The sequence below is a fragment of the Adiantum capillus-veneris genome, chromosome 7 (genome assembly GCF_014529385.1).
Source record: "Adiantum capillus-veneris isolate H3 chromosome 7, ASM1452938v2, whole genome shotgun sequence".
In the NCBI taxonomy this organism is placed as follows: Eukaryota; Viridiplantae; Streptophyta; class Polypodiopsida; order Polypodiales; family Pteridaceae; genus Adiantum; species Adiantum capillus-veneris.
Genome location: NC_140937.1, coordinates 124972689 through 124988884, shown reverse-complemented (window position 1 = coordinate 124988884; position 16196 = coordinate 124972689). Strand labels below are relative to the sequence as shown.

The 16196-nt window shown below is 43.8% G+C and overlaps 1 protein-coding gene across 3 annotated transcripts in view; it reads right to left on the bottom strand.

Moving 5' to 3' along the window:
* Positions 1-254: 254 nt before the first annotated feature.
* The window catches only part of LOC147454567 (ubiquitin thioesterase otubain-like protein), a 45788-nt gene continuing 29846 nt past the window's right edge, over positions 255-16196 (bottom strand). For all 3 annotated transcript variants that reach the window (XM_086516475.1, XM_086516476.1, XM_086516477.1), the window contains 7 exons: positions 6943-7008; positions 6784-6867; positions 6584-6706; positions 6451-6494; positions 1019-1068; positions 817-917; positions 255-743 (listed from right to left, as the gene is read on the bottom strand). In XM_086516475.1, the coding sequence (XP_086372601.1) occupies positions 498-743; positions 817-917; positions 1019-1068; positions 6451-6494; positions 6584-6706; positions 6784-6867; positions 6943-7008 (714 nt within the window). In that variant the 3' untranslated portion in view covers positions 255-497. The remainder of the gene's footprint in view (positions 744-816; positions 918-1018; positions 1069-6450; positions 6495-6583; positions 6707-6783; positions 6868-6942; positions 7009-16196) is intronic.

The following is a 16196-nucleotide window of genomic DNA, read 5'->3' as shown; positions in this document are numbered from 1 at the left end:
TATGTAGATATCTTACACACATACATTTGGCTGTGTTTATGAATAAGATAAATAAATGTGTTTATGTATGCATATGTATGTATCCCTTGCTAGCTAGCACTCTGATCAAATACACTCGCTGAAGCAGTGCTTTTTCTCTGTAAGATGTAGTGAAACCTTTGACCTATAGCTCGAGCACAGAGAGAACAAAGCGATCGGTACTATCTTTGGAAGATTGTCAATATAACAAAGATGAGTACAGCATGGCCAGAATCGAACAAAAAAACCACCTGATTTAACACTATTTGAAACGGTTCTCTTTACAGTAATTGACCCAATGCTAAGTTTCACAAGAGCTACAACCTTTTTGGTAAGTGGGCCAGTGTACTTCTCGATTCAATGAAGAGTAGAGTGAGACTACATGGAATGGTGGCCGCCCTCTTGGCCATCCCAACATATTGATGCATCTTTTGCACCCTTTCAATTGAATCAAATGCACAGTTGATGTGTCCAAATTTTCACTTCTCATAGAGAATATCGTAATGGCCCGGCCGGTATAGCAACATGACCGGCGGCTTCACCTTCTCTTGAGACAGTTCAGAAGGAATGAAGTCATGGAAGTTCACTTCGACGGTCTTGCCCCCGTCACCAACACTACTGTCAAGATAGACAATTCGAATAGGTACTCCCAATGCATCTGATAGAGCAGTGATGTGCACATGGTCACTTTCTTCGCCCATAGGTTCTACAGATGTCCTGCAAAACTGTCGCGCACGAGAGTTTGAAGAGGTCACTTCCTTTCCTTATGACAGACCTACAAACAGACAAAAAAGTTACCTGTTGAACTGCCATGCCACTAGTTCCAAATATGAAGGGCTCAAAGAAGTCTGCTCGTTTGCGTATCTCTCCAGATGTTATGAATCGAAAAAACATCACCACTGCACCACCAACTTCAGCATACTTAGGACATTTGCTGAAACAACAGACCTCGCGCAGATGTACTACAATCAACTGCAACTCCAAAACCTAACAACCTTACCAGAATCAGAAATGGCCTGGTCCCTGCAATTGTCAACAAGCTTGTCCACACTGCGATAATTGCACAGCCAATAGAGTCGAATTATAAACCCCAAAAACACAGTGCATTATTTGAAATTGATTTGTTCTCATTGAATATCCTTAACCAGCCACTAGGTGGTCGCCAACAAGTTAGTCTAATGGTGAAAGCTTGTGATTCATCAGCAGAGATTGTGGGTTCATGTTGCCTTTGGACTTTCTTTGACAAAGGAGCACCTATTTTATTTGGCGTTCATGCTTCTTGCTCTTGAGCACTTCAGTGATTACTCCTTCCATGTGTCACTGAAGGAGAAGGATCAATTACGATGGATGCTGTTGTGTGTCTGAAGGGGAAATCCACCAACCCGAAAGAAACAAACAACTAGCTCTATCATAACCCTTCAGTGAGCAAGCCTCAGGTGTACCTACTCAATGACAACCCTGACAAGGATATCCATTATTCTTGATGGCAATTGTATGGGGGATCCACATCAAAATGTGCAACTGCTAGCACATGGGTTCACCTGAAGGGATTTTTAAAATTTCAAAAGTTACAGAATTACATGTAAAAGAGGGGTTTAAAAATGGAATATAGAAAAAAAGTCACAGGTTTATGAAGAAGAAGGGGTCATTTTATTCATGGTAAAGTGTGTGGAGATAGGATCTTCTAAATACCTCTTGAACACACGTGCTGTATGTATTTTTGAAAGGTGAACCCCCCCCCCCCCCCCCCCCACAACCCCCACGGGGCAGTTGCAAGAGCAATTTGTGACGTCCATATGCTATACAATGAAGCTAATGTAGTACTACCACATCAATAGTCTCATGTACAAAGAGTACAATCCAAAGAGCTTACATCTCAACAGCTGTTTGCTATTTGCTAATGTACGACTAATCTGCTAGGGCAAAGACAAAGCCAGAGGAAGTGAGAGAGGGAAAGGCAAACATACTCTGTTGTCGAGGGCTAAAATGACCTCGAAAGAACTCACCAAGATGAGGTGATGGAAGAGATCCGAGCATGGGCATCCACAGTCATGCGCACCAAGCGACCAACAAAGAGACCAACACCATGGGCAACCGTGCGATAAACAAAAACTACATGTTGCTTGCTAATTCCCGGACCCTTCTTCCAAGTGCACAAGTTACAACGATACTGAGTAATGGTTTCACAAACCATTTTTTACCAGATCCCATGTAATCATTCAAGTACACAGTGACACAGAGATCCTTGAAGACTTCCTAAAGTGGTTGCAACATGACTGGTGCATCTTTAGGGACACTGAAGGAATATTGTCACAAAATGATGACGTGGCGGGACTGCCCGAACCTGATGATGTGGCAGAACTGTACGGATTCCCGTAAAAAGCGCTAACATGCTGACGTGGACTGTCGGATTTCCATAAAAAGCGCTGACATGCCACGTGGCAATCTATACAGATTTCCGCGATTTCCCGTTGGATGGTTTTGGGCCAGTTGCTTTTGAGTTAGCAGCTTTTCATGTAACTGCTTTTGATTTTGAGGCCAAGGGCCTTTAAATGAGAACCCAAGGCCCCTTTTTCCCTCAATGTGCTGACAAGCAACTAAACAGAGGGGGTATTAATATAAAAAGAAATACCGAAAGGGACACCAGATTTTGGGGCCAATACCTCTAGGCACAGAACTATGCGAGGTCGTGTCGACTCTCTAATTTGAAAGTGTGATAAAATTGTGAAGTATTTTAAGTGATTTTCTCGTGTGTCGTGCCCGATTTCCGACTTGGGGTGTCCAACTCTGTAACAGTGGTATCAGAGCTTCAAGCGAGTGCTTTTCTCAAAGCATACTAGCCCTCCAAAGTTTACTGGAAATTCTATTAAAGAATCTTCGCGTCCCAAGTAACTTCTTAGCCACTCCCACCCTTACTTCATCGCGCATCGGGCGCGCTCCCGTCTTCATTGCTCTGTCTTATAGGGCATAAGCCATAAAGAACCCCAGATTACACATGGATTCAATTGATGAATCCCGCAAGAATCAGAGAACCCATCCAACAACTCCAGATCAAGTGAAAGTACCAGAAATTCAAATGGACAATCTGAACAAGAGTACGGCCTCCACGGCCTGCGGAGTATGAACGAATGGAGATGCAGCGCCACAACAAGTTGATGCTTGTGCCAAGCAGATGCTACAGTATTCGAAGATTCCCCAATACGCGAAATTTTTGACCCGGCACCCGATTGATGAAGTGCATTCTCAATGGCGTATGGCCATCGATTTACCATTAAAGTCCGGATTGAAGAAACCACCTGTCCCGCGATGTAAATTGAAGATGAACTTGATGATGTGATCAAACGACGAGTCAACCAAATATCGAAGACCACAAAGCCTCCAAAGAGACACAGCAAGGTTATTTGGGTCGACAGTCTTCTTTTGCAAATGCACGAAAAGCCAAGAAGCGTGTACGCTTCGAGGGTGTGTCCAATTCGTCCTCATCCTCTTCTGACAGTTCTGACAGCTCTTCCTCTTTTGAATCCAATGATGAGGACAGAAAGGGCAAGAAACGGCAGAAGAGCCAGAGACATGGAAAGAACAACAAGGATGCCAAGAAAAGCAAATCCCACCACAGATCTCGAAAATTTTCTGACGGTTCTGAGGAGGATTCATCATCTTCTGCAAATTCGGACTCTAATGACCAGATGTTTTATTCTAAGAGGAACGCTATTCATAGCACTCCAAGATTAGAAGGGCAACACCCTATTTGAAATGCACGAACATGGTGATCCACTCTTCTGTTACGAAAAGAAGCACCGACAAAGTAGTTGAAGTTCAAGAAAATTTTTATTTCTTCGTAGCTCACTCAAGAGTACGAACGTGTTGTGCTTACCACGCCTGGGATTATCTTCGGATGGCCAAGGCAAATATTTTTGATACTTACGAGAGATTTTGGGATGTTTTGTTACCTGCCGCATCTTTTAAAAAGATCAATTTTAAGCAACAAATCGAGCAATTTGTTGTGGACTGCCCGAAGAGACACGAGATTACTCCTTGTTACAAAAATTTGAGTCCATACAGCAGTTGAAGGGACATGCTAAGCAAGGGTTTGCTATGCATTTAGGTAGCTTGACTTATCCAATAGATCAATTTTCGACAAGTGATGACAGAAGAAGAGGAAACAAAGATACACGTTCCCAACTGATAGAGGAACAGAAAGACGAATACCTCAAAAAGGCACAATAATGAGAACGACTGACATAATGAAATAGTACTAGGCGAGGAGACACTCGCTCCAAAACAGATACTGGATAGGAAATTGACAAAAGATATTGATGTGTTGATGCTGATGTGTTGCCAGTATTTTTGCTTTATGACTTTATGAATGAATAATTTTTAAATGGGAAATTCAAGAAGATGACTTTGATTTATGAAATTAATGTTTTTGGAAGATCCTTCTATTTGTGTACACATAATAGGTGAAATTGAGAATGAGATGATAACGAATTAGGAGCAATGACAGCTCCAAAATCAACCCGATCATGATTCAAGATAAGAATCATGAATTTTGAATAATGATGAGTGATTGAATGAACTCTGCACATCATGAGTTCCTAAGGGATGAGATAGCTACACAACGATAAGGTGACTAGATTGAATGAGTGAAACACTCTATTCAGTATGAACTCAGTGTCTTATTGATGAATTGGAATTCCCGGAAATGATTACTCACACATGTGCTTGTGTTTGAGTGTAAGATTGAATTTGATTGACGAAATGATTGCGACATTTCGGTCTTGAGAAATCTATGGAAATGATCGCAAAAAGAGTTAGCTAATCCGACATCAGTGAGATCTGGTGTGGATCTAGATGCGACTGCTAAATACGTTGCTAGGAATCATGGTCCTAGATCTGGATGGATTCTATGTGATGTGATTTAAATGTGATGTGAATGTGAAGTGACTGTCGTGTTCGTGCAAGTGCTAGATTTGTGTCGTCTAGTGTGTCCGTACTTAGAGTTAGTGTCTACTCAACTGGTTTATGGCTTATGTCTGATTTTGCAAGCGTAATTTACAATTCTTTCAAGAGGGGATATGTCACAGAATGATGATGTGGCGGGATTGCCCGGACCTGATGACGTGGCATAATTTTACGGATTCTCGTAAAAAGCACTGACATGCTAACGTGGACTACCGTACGGATTTTTGTAAAAAGCGTTGGCATGCCTCGTGGTTGGCTGTACGGATTTCCGTAGGATGCTTTTGGGCCAATTGCTTTTGAGTTGGCAACTTTTCATGTAACTGCTTTTGATTTTGAGGCCAAGGGCCTTTAAATAAGAACCCAAGGCCCCTTTTTCCCTCAGTGTGCTGACGAGCAACTGAGCAGAGAGGGCCCGCGGGAGTCGTAACTTTTGCTCAAGCATTAATATAAAAAGAAATACCGAAAGGGGCATCAAATTTTGGGGCCAATACCTCTAGGCACGGAACTACGTCGGGCAATGTGTCGACTCTCTAATTTAAAAGTGTGATGTAATTGTGAAGTATTTTAAGTGATTCTCTATGTCGTGCCCGATTTCTGACTTGGGGTGTCCAAGTATGTAACGAATACCTAGTTAGTGGGCAACTGACTAGCTGAATTGAGATGTCAGGGGAAAGCATCATATATAAACCTTCAGGGAGTCGCTTTAATGAGTTATCAGCAATATTGTTCAGAGGGTGCCTCTACGTAGTAAACTGATCACTTTCAAAGTCTCGGTTAATGAGAAGCAGATTGCAAGACAGAAAACCTCTACTTAAGTCATATTTATTCCAGCTTGAGTTTGGGCTTCAATGCCTTAGAAGACACAAACTCAGGAGTGGTACAATACCTCAGGATTAATGTATTTGATGTGCCGAACAAGCACTTTAAGCGCATACTTCAAGAGATCAAGAGTGAGATTAGTTCGTACTTTGAGAACTTTGTGGATACTTGAAATGTACAGCATACCAACTGTCAAAGAGTAAACATATTCCTCAAATATAGATGATTGGAACAGAGCAGGATACTTGGATGTTGTGCCCTACCTTCTTCAGACGAAGAAAGTTATCCATAGACCTTTTCTCCTCCCTCACCGCCTCCCTCTGGAATATGGTGCCTCAGGATGTTCAGGTTTGTGTGGAGAAGAGTTTATATTAGATGTTGAAGCTACTGCTCTACTACTACTAGAACTTTATTCTGGGAGGCTTGTGGCAAGTATTACTGCTCTAGAAAAGCCAAAAACTCACCTCTTACAAACTTAAGCATCAGGCTTCAAAGCATTACAGACCCAATGCTCAAGAGAGACCAAGGAGGCTCTTTGCTAGAGGCCTTCATAACTTTGACATGATACAAATTAAAATGATCCAAAATCAAAAAAAAAAGGGTTATTGACCTTGCCAAACTTGTCTATAACTAAAACATCATGAGGCATACCTAAGAGTGACATCCTGCACAGCATCCAGCTGCTCTGTGAAGCTCTGTCAAAATCAGAATAACAGAATTTAATAGCAACCATGGTGCACAATAGTCAAAAATGTACATTCAGCAAGTAAAAACAAGAGCCAACCGCTAGAAAATCTTCAAAAGTAAACTCTGCATGACCAAGATCAAGTAAAGTTTGCTTGCATTTCTCAACACTGTCCTTCACTCGAGCAGCTTCTAGGTTATTTTTCGTCTCTAGAAGATTTTCCTGGCATAGTGACATCAACATTTAAGATTCCTAGAGTCCATGCAAAAGCACACGATACTCTGAACATACTAAACTACCAGGTATGAAAACATGAAAGCTCGGAAAAAGCAGTTTCCATCACCACGAGTACGCCTAATAGCGCCATATATCTCCCCCAACTTCTGCACTGCAAATAATTCGATGAGATACCATAGGAAATGAAACGTAGAATCACACTGCATGATGAAAAAGTGTACCTCTATTTTTGTTTTAAAAATCGAATTTCCCAGTTCATATTCTGCAGCAAGAGTAGACAAGGGTTCCTAAATACAATCCCAAATTAAGCGCTCTCTCTCTCTCTCTCTCTCTCTCTCTCTCTCTCTCTCTCTCTCTCTCTCTCTCTCTCTCTCTATCAATTGGAACAAATGGTATTGACTTTATGCAAGAAGGCGGCATTGAAGAGGTCACTATTTGCAATGCCATATCATGCTTTTGTTGTATGCAGATGATGCAATGCTTCTAGAACACACTTTAGAGGATGCATAAAAGCTTATGGTTGTCCTTGAGAACTTTTGCTTGCATAGTGGTTGTGAATGAATCCAAAACAAAGGTTGTGCTTGTGAAAACCAGCCATAAAGAGTAGCCATGCATTGTGTACAACAATGAGACACTTAAAGTTGTTGAGAGCTTTAAGTACCTTGGCTTTGAGGTTCTGCCCAATCACAACTGGCATGAATGTGCAATACGTCAAGCAGGGAAGCCGGGAAGAGAGCATACTATGCATTTGAGAACATGTGTAATGCAGGAAATGTCAAATGTTGGGTTCTCAAGAAGTACTCTTTTGACACATTGGTGACACCCGCTCTTCGTTATGGAGTTGAATTGTGGGGCGGGAGCATCTCAAAGTCTACTTGGAAAGAGTTTGAGAATGCGTTTTCTTACAAACTTTCTCCAAGTTAAGAAACAAACACAATATATACTCCTACTTCTTGAGTCAGGATCTCTTCCAATTGAGGTTATGGACATGGAAAGGGTTGTGGAGTACATGATAAAGATGCGTCAAAACGACTTCCTACAATTGCACGGGAAGCAAGCAAAAAAGTTCAAAAGACACATAAAAGCAAGATCTTGAGCACAGGATGGATGCAAGACATAAAGAAGTGGTTTAGGAGATGGGATGCATTACACTTGCTACATGATGCCTCAATAGACTCCTAGGTGAATGAAGCTTTTCTACAACGCCAATGTATTACGACTCAGAGGAATCCGGTGGGTCACGCTTCATACGTTACACCACCCACATTGCCCCCAACTACAAAACCATGTTCTTCATTGAAAGAGCTCACCCTTATATGCATGAGCCTATCCCCTTGTGAACGATACGCACTATCGCAACCATTCAGCTTAGCTCCCACTCCCTTCGATGTGAGACAAGGCCCCCAACTACACTGTGGGCTCTCCATTGCAACTCTCATCACCACAATTTTGGAGCATCGAATATCACTTATCAGCCCCATACATACTACATCACATTTAGCTTTGGTCCCATAGGTCATATTTGACCTCCAAGGACAATAATAAAATCTCTCTCTCTCTCTCTCTCTCTCTCTCTCTCTCTCTCTCTCTCTCTCTCTCTCTCTCTCTCTCTCTCTCTCTCTCTCTCTCTCTATATATATATATATATATATATATATATATATATATATATATATATATATATATATATATATACTTGAAGAACGCCAAATGGTGCGGGTATCGATGGCACCAAGTACAGACCATGCCCAAAGGCGACATTTAATAAAGCAGACACATTGGCCACATGGCAAAACTAAAAAACTGAAAGGCCAAGGAAATGACCTCTCCTAAAGAGAGTAAAAAGTGCCCTAACAACCTAGAGAAGAGAGGATGACAGCTGCCTCTGAAAGATTGACACTTTCTATAACTACACACCAAAGTCGAAGATAACAAGAAAGCCACCGTTGATGTCATGGAGAAAGGAACGAGCTGCCAAGGCAGCTGCTTGATGTTGGGCAAAACCCGCCAGCTTGTAAACCATAGAGCTCAAGAAGCACACAATAAGGGGAGTAGTCGATGACGAAGATGAGAGAAGAAGAAGCACAAACACCACCAAGAGAGCTACTGAAGGAAATTGTAAGCATCACGGTGAGAAGAGAGAGAACTTTTAGAAGATCGGTCATTAGATGAAAAATTTTGTTAGGGCCCCATTCATCGCCAAGACGCTCGACATAGGCGATGGCATCATCCAAGGTGGCAGGGTCGCATTTATAAAGATCATCCCTCAAGTTTGGCTCTGTCACAAGACGGGCACCACGTGCCAATAGAAAAGAACAGACTGAACAGACTTTTAGCACTTCAATAATTGAACTGAGAGAGAGAAAGAGACGACACGCGACACAGAGTGGCGGAATTCCACCCCAGAGAGTATTGGCCCCAAACCTTGGCGCCCCTTTTTGTATTTCTTTATATTACTTGAACTCCGTACAAGCCGGTACTCCAGACTCTGCACCTTCTCCAAGAAGCATGCCAGAGAATGAGCCCTAACCTCATATTTAAAGGCCCTAGGCCCCAAAAGCAGTTTACAGTGAAAAGCCTTCAAACTCAAAAGCATCTCGTGCAAAAGCAATGCCAAAAAGCTGCCAGCGTAAATCACTGAATTTCCGTACAACAATGCGCAAAACACGGAAATCCGTACAACCTGCCACGTCATCATGTCAACGCAATTACCTGAATTTCCGTACAGCTGCCACATCATCAATTGCTACGCCAGTCTTCTATGTGTGTGGGTCCTGCTTTATTTTACTCCTTTATGTCACTTGGGGCCCCATCGAACGGGGTCCCCATAAGTTGGTAGGACTTCTTCTTCTGTTACTTGTTCTTCTTAGGGTTTAAGCCCCTCGGCCGGCTTCTGTAAGTTGACTCTATTCTTCAGGGCTTTTACACGTCAGCAGTTTGTGACATCTCCCCTTCTTGAAAGAGAGTAATCGTCCGCGATTACAGCATATCTGCAAAACAACTCAAGTTAGCTCAAAAATTTCTAAGGGACATCTCGAGGAACAATCAGTTTGCTCTTTTTGTTAAGGAATTAGCTTCTCCTTTCGGCTCTCTTGTTCAAGGAGTTAGCTTCTCCTTTTGTCCAGATCGGAACTCTTGATACTCCGGCGTAGTAAAATTAGCCATCACACCCAGACTGTACTGATCTTCCACGGGTGTCTTGATGCACTAAAATTACATACCCGGGCAATCTCATCCAATTAGGAATATTCAGTGCTTGACATATCACAATGCAACACAAATGCTCACATATGCATGTTACAAGATATAGAAACATAAAGCCGCCGATGAACACTCCCCCCGCAAATAACCATCAAGGTCCGGGCCATGAGCTGTTCAACGACTCCGCCATCACTCCTCCCGCAAATAACCTAAAAAGGTCCGGGCCATGAGATATAGAGGCCTTTTACAACCAAACGCCCCTTACACCGTAGCCTGCGTCGTTTGGAGGTGCTGAGAGTAACCACTGCTCAGACTTCTTAATACTCCCCCCATAAATAACCATGCAGGTCCGGGCCATGAGTAGCAACAACAATACTTCCCCCGTGAATAAACACAAGGGTCCGGGCCATGAGTAAAAACAACACTTTTCAATCATTCAATACTCCCCCCGCAAATAACCACGAGGGTCCGGGCCATGAGTATGAACAAGCATTCTCAAACATCTTTTCTCACCCTCCACTCGAGAGTATAATCACCAATCGTTGAAACCAGTATTAAAACCAGAGTCAAACATTTCAAATCGGCACCAAGAAAAGTTCAAAACAGATACCATCCATTTCAAACAAATTTCAAACAAAGCTTCAAACAATACTTTCTCAAACAAAGTTCAAAAGTATCTAACTATAAAACAACTAGAGAGTTCATTCAGGGTTTTGTTCGGGCAACAAAACTTTGAGGACGACTGGCTTGCCCTTCTGCATCACGGTGATGGTTCAGTTCCGAACTTGGAGAGTCACATTATTCTTGTCATGCCAAGGCATGCTTAATAGAACGTCACAATTGCCCAACTTCATAATGTGGAAATCGGTTTTTCCATGATAATCTTGGATAGTCACTGGAAGAGCACCAATGAGTGGTACCACTTTCTGAGTTTGCCCTGTGGCTAGCTCAGCTTCAATTTCTCCACCCTCTGCATCATAATCGAAGTCCATCTGCTTCAAGGATTGTGGATGGATGAAGTTCTCTGTAGCTCTTGGGTCAAAGAAAATTAGGGCTTTCAAACCGTTGACTTTGCCATATGCTCGACACAATTCATTTGTACTTTCAAGGCGTATGCCATAGATGTCAGGTACTAATCCAATGGCCGGTTTAGCTCGTTTGGCTGGAGATGGTCCTGGGTTTCTGTCGACAGTCAATGCAAGAGTTGGCTCCGTAGGTCTGTCAGTGCGTTGGGGACAACCAAAATAGTTATGTCCTGTTTGAAAGCATCCAAAACATCGGCCTTCTTGTAGTAAGGTGTCTCGTTGTTGAGGTGTCAAATGAGGCCTTTGTGATTGACTTTCACGAGACTCTCGAGAATTTGTTTATTGTTGCCGAGAGTTGTGGTTAGTGGCCGGAGATTCTTCTATAGTAAACTCTAGCTTTCCCTTCATGAGTTTGTAGCCGACTGCGGCATGGTCCATAACTTCTTGCATAGTGGAGACTTGCTTGGATAGACAATATTCCTGCAATGGTGATGGTAGTCCAATGGTGTATCGCTCGCATCGGCCCTCCAAGGGAACAGTACACGTCGAGAAACCTTTGGTTATATTTGTCCATGGTTTCGGTGGCAAGCATTTTCAAGTTGCCCCACTCTGCCAAAATCCGCACTTCAAACATAGAAGTCATGAAACTATGTGCAAAAACTGTCTTGAAAGCTTGCCAAGTCCTTGGATCATGCATTTGTGTCGCGATCGAACTCCACCATTGCATAGCATTATCTTTTAAAAAATCCCGCTGCTCGAGAAATCTTGGATTCTTTTGTATAGTTTCCCAAAGCATAGATGTTGTCGAATTGCTGTAGAAACTGGAATGCTTTCTTGCGATCTTTCACCCCGGAAAAAGTGAAAAATTTGATTGTCGTGCCGCCATCGTTGAAATCTTAGGGTTGGTTAGGCGCATATCCTAGGTATGGATAATAAGGGTATCCATATGGACTCCAACCATTGTAGCCTGGTGGCGGTGGTGGTGGTGGTGGTGGAGGTGGGGGCAATGGCGGTGGCAAAGGCGGTGGCACTGGATCGGGGTCAGATGGCTGCACCATATTCCTGAAAACTCCCTCGATCGGAAAAGACGGTTGAGAAGGTTGCCCATTAGAAGCTCTAGTACTTTCTGATGCCGGAAGAGGAGATACCACCTGGGGCATCAGAGGGGATAACATGTAGTTCAAAAATTGTTGAAAACTTTGCAACGTCGGAAGATTCTGTTGAGGATGCCGCGAAAGAATGTCGTGGAGTTCGTTGAGCAGAAACCAGTATGCTTTCAGAAAAGCACACGCCTGATGCTCTGATACCACGGTCACAAGACAGGCACCACGTGCCAATAGAAAAGAACAGACTGAACAGACTTTTAGCACTTCAATAACTAAATTGAGAGAGAGAGAGAGAGAGAGAGAGAGAGAGAGAGAGAGAGAGACGACACGCGACACAGTGGCGGAATTCCACCCCAGAGAGTATTGGCCCCAAACCTTGGCGCCCCTTTCAGTATTTCTTTATATTACTTGAACTCTGTACAAGCCGGTACTCCAGAATTTGCACCTTCTCCAAGAAGCATGCCAGAGAATGAGCCCTAACCTCATATTTAAAGGCCCTAGGCCCCAAAAGCAATTTACAGTGAAAAGCCTTCAAACTCAAAAGCATCTCGTGCAAAAGCAATGCCAAAAAGCTGCCAACGTAAATCACGGAATTTCCGTACAGCAGTCAACGCAAAACGCGAAAATCCGTACAGCTTGCAACGTCATCATGTCAACGCAATTATCGGAATTTCCGTACAGCTACCACATCATCAACTGCTACGCCAGTCTTCTGCGTGTGTGTGGGTCTTGCTTTATTTTAATCCTTTATGTCACTTGGGGCCCAATCGGACGGGGTCCCCATAAGTTGGTAGGACTTCTTCTTCTATTACTTGTTCTTCTTAGGGTTTAAGCCCCTCGGCTGGCTTCTGTAAGTTGGCTCCATTCTTCAGGGCTTTGACATGTCAGCAATTTGTGACAGGCTCAAGCTTGTCAACAAAACTGTGAAGTTTAACGGAGGGGTTGAGAGTCTCTATTTCCCGAGCCAATTTCTCGAACTCGGAGATGTACGCGGCCAAGGAGCCAGTTTGGCTCAGTTGGCAAAGAGAGGCCGGGCATGGAAATCCACATTTGCAGGCGTGAAGGCCTTGCAAATCTTGCGACGATATTTGTCTCATGAGGGTGTAATTTTCCCATCTGGCCCCCGCGATGCCACCATAGGAAGGCAGTGTCTTTTAGCAGAGAGCTGAACAATACCACCTCTTTTATCTCAATCAAATCTGTGAACCTCCACCTTGAATAGCCATTGGTCAAGCACGCGCTTATCACGGCGACCATTGTAACCTTTCGACAATTTGACATGCAATTTCTTCTTATGTGCAGTGTTTAGAGCAGTTGTAGTTCTTGGTTATCTACCTTGGGGAAAGCATCTACTTCTTTCTTCTTTGTCGTCCACAGAAGCACCTGATGAATGTGCTAGGGAAGATCGTCGCTATGACCAAGAAGATGTGTGTAACTGCATCTGGTCCAAGCGAGATGTCATCTAGGCTAGAGTTATCAAGAAGACCTTGTTGAAGAACCTCCATCTGCTCCCTAAGAACTGCTAGAGGATTCGCATTCTATTCTTCGCCCTCTTATGAGTTTGGTATGATAAAAACTCAAGAGGGAATAGTAACGGGAGGGCACCACGTACCAACAGAACAGAACAAACTTTTAGCACTTCAAAATAATTGAAATGAAACAGAGAGAGAATCCACGCAAGAGACACGGAGTGACTGAGTTCCACTCCCAAACTACACTGCCCCAAACCCTGGCGCCTCTTTCGGTATTTCTTCATATTGCTTCAACAAGGTGCTCTCCTTCCTGGACTAGAATGCCAGAGAGAGACCCTTACACTTATTTGAAGGCCCTTGGCCCCCAGAAGCACACTTATTTGAAGGCCCTTGGCCCCCAGAAGCTCTACTATGAAAAGCTAATGAAAAACAACAGATGGCCAAAATTGATGTTGGGAAGTTGTTCTGTAAAATGAAATAGAGAGAGAATCCACGCGAGAGACACGGAAGGACGGAGTTCCACTCCCAAACTACATTGGCCCCAAACCCTGGCGCCCCTTTCGGTATTTCTTCATATTGCTTCAACAAGGTGCTCTCCTTCCTAGACTAGAATGCCAGAGAGAGACCCTTACACTTATTTAAAGGCCCTTGGCCCCAGAAGCTCTACTATGAAAAGCTAATGGTTCAAAAAACAACAGATGGCCAAAATTGATGTTGGGAAGCTGTTCTGTAAAACGCGGGATTCTGTATAGTGCCATGTCATACCTTGCCATGGTACCCTTGGATGGTGACCGGAAGAGCACCAAAACTTTATAACTTTGCCTTGTGGCTAGCTCGCCTCAAGTTCTCCAGCAAACTAATCATATTTAAAGTCCATCTACTTAAGAAACTCTATATGGATGAAATTCTCGGTGGCTCTTGGATTGAAGAAGATAAGTCTCTTGAAACCATTGATCTTTCCATATGCTTTGGAAAATTCTTTAGAACCATCAATAGAGAGGCCATACATGTCGCGAACACCAACTGCAGTTTTGGCTTTCTTACCACGAGGTTACTCTGGAGGCTTATCCCCTTTAGTAGGACATATAAGGAGGAGTGTCCCGTCTAGAAACATTTAAAGCATCGGCCTTCTTGCTACAGAGTTTCTCCTTGGTGAAGTGTCGATGAGCTTGTGACTTTCAAATGCTACACGTGGGTCGTCTTGAAAGGGAACAACACCTATGGCATATTCGTTGGCATTCCTAAACCACAAAGGGTGTGTTTGAATCTCCTATATGCAATATCGGTGCAAATAACTAGTTCCACAGGGACACGCACCACGTGCCAACCGAAAAGAACAGACTGAACAACTTTAAGCACTCCAAATAACAACCGAGCTGAAAGAGATGCACGACACGAGACGGGAGTGGCGAAGTTCCATTCCGAGAGAGCACTGGCCCCAAAAGTTGGCGCCCCTTCCTGATATTGCTTGAACTCAATACAACTCCCATGGCTCTGCTCTCAATCCCCCGTGGGTAGACTGCCAAAGTGAGAGCCTATGAGTCATATTTAAAAGCCCTTGGCCTCTAAGGGCAGTTTACATGAAAAGCAATCAAACTCAAAAGCATCTCGTCTTCAAAAGCTGCCAGCACGTTTTGCGGAAATCCGTACAGGTGCCACGTCAACATGTCAACGTGTTTTGCAGGGCGTCTGTATAGTCATGCCACGTCGTCAGTCAACGGAGATTGTGAGATGGCCGTACAGTTTGCCACATCATCAGCTCGGCGACGGGTGTGTGTGTTGGCTTTACTTCTAGTGTCACGTGCGCACTTCACTTGCGCCACGTGGACATGCTTCTACCATAGTCTAGCGTCAGTCTTAGCGTAGGACCTAGACTGGCATCTTTGTGAGCCTCTACCACGACGTGCATGCCTAGGCCGATCACAATTGCATACCCTCTCTTGCACAGTCAATTAGCATGAGCATTTTTAAGAGCATTGAACCCTTTTTTCCAAAGTACACATCTTTCACTTATTTATTAATAAGTGACTTTTGTTGGAAAAGTAAGTAGGGCGAATTGCTAAGGAAATATAAAAGAAACCCAAAGGTCACTCTGTAGAAGCAAAAGATGTAGGGACACAGAAAGGGCAGGCACCGCAGAGCAGACCAGCAGGCACCCTCATGATCCCCGGCGTTTTCTCAACAGTTCAGCCTAGCGTTTTCAGCATCAGCAAATCAGCGTTTTCAGCCATCAGCCACGAGTGTTTTCAGTTTCAGCCCTAGCTTCGTGGATCCTCCCCATCCAGTAGCAGATCCTCGCCACATCGGCCACGCAAAACCCAGATCAACCTAGCGTTTTCAGTTACAGCCAGATCAGCCTAGCGTTTTGCGTTTTCAGCCAAGACAGCCTGGTGTTTTTGCATTTCAGCCCAAGTGCGACTCGGCGGTTGCACATCCAAGCCGCAGTACCGCAGCAGTAGCAGATCCCTAGCAGGAAGCCTAGCGTTTTCAGTTCTCAGCCTTGACACCGTCGTCATCGACACCATCGTCGTCGTCGACATCGCAATCCCTATCTTGACGACGACACCTTCGTCATCATCATCACAGATCCCTATCTTGACGACGACACCTTCGTCGCCATCATCGCAGATCCCAGACTTGACAACAACATCGTCGTCATCCTCATAGTCTC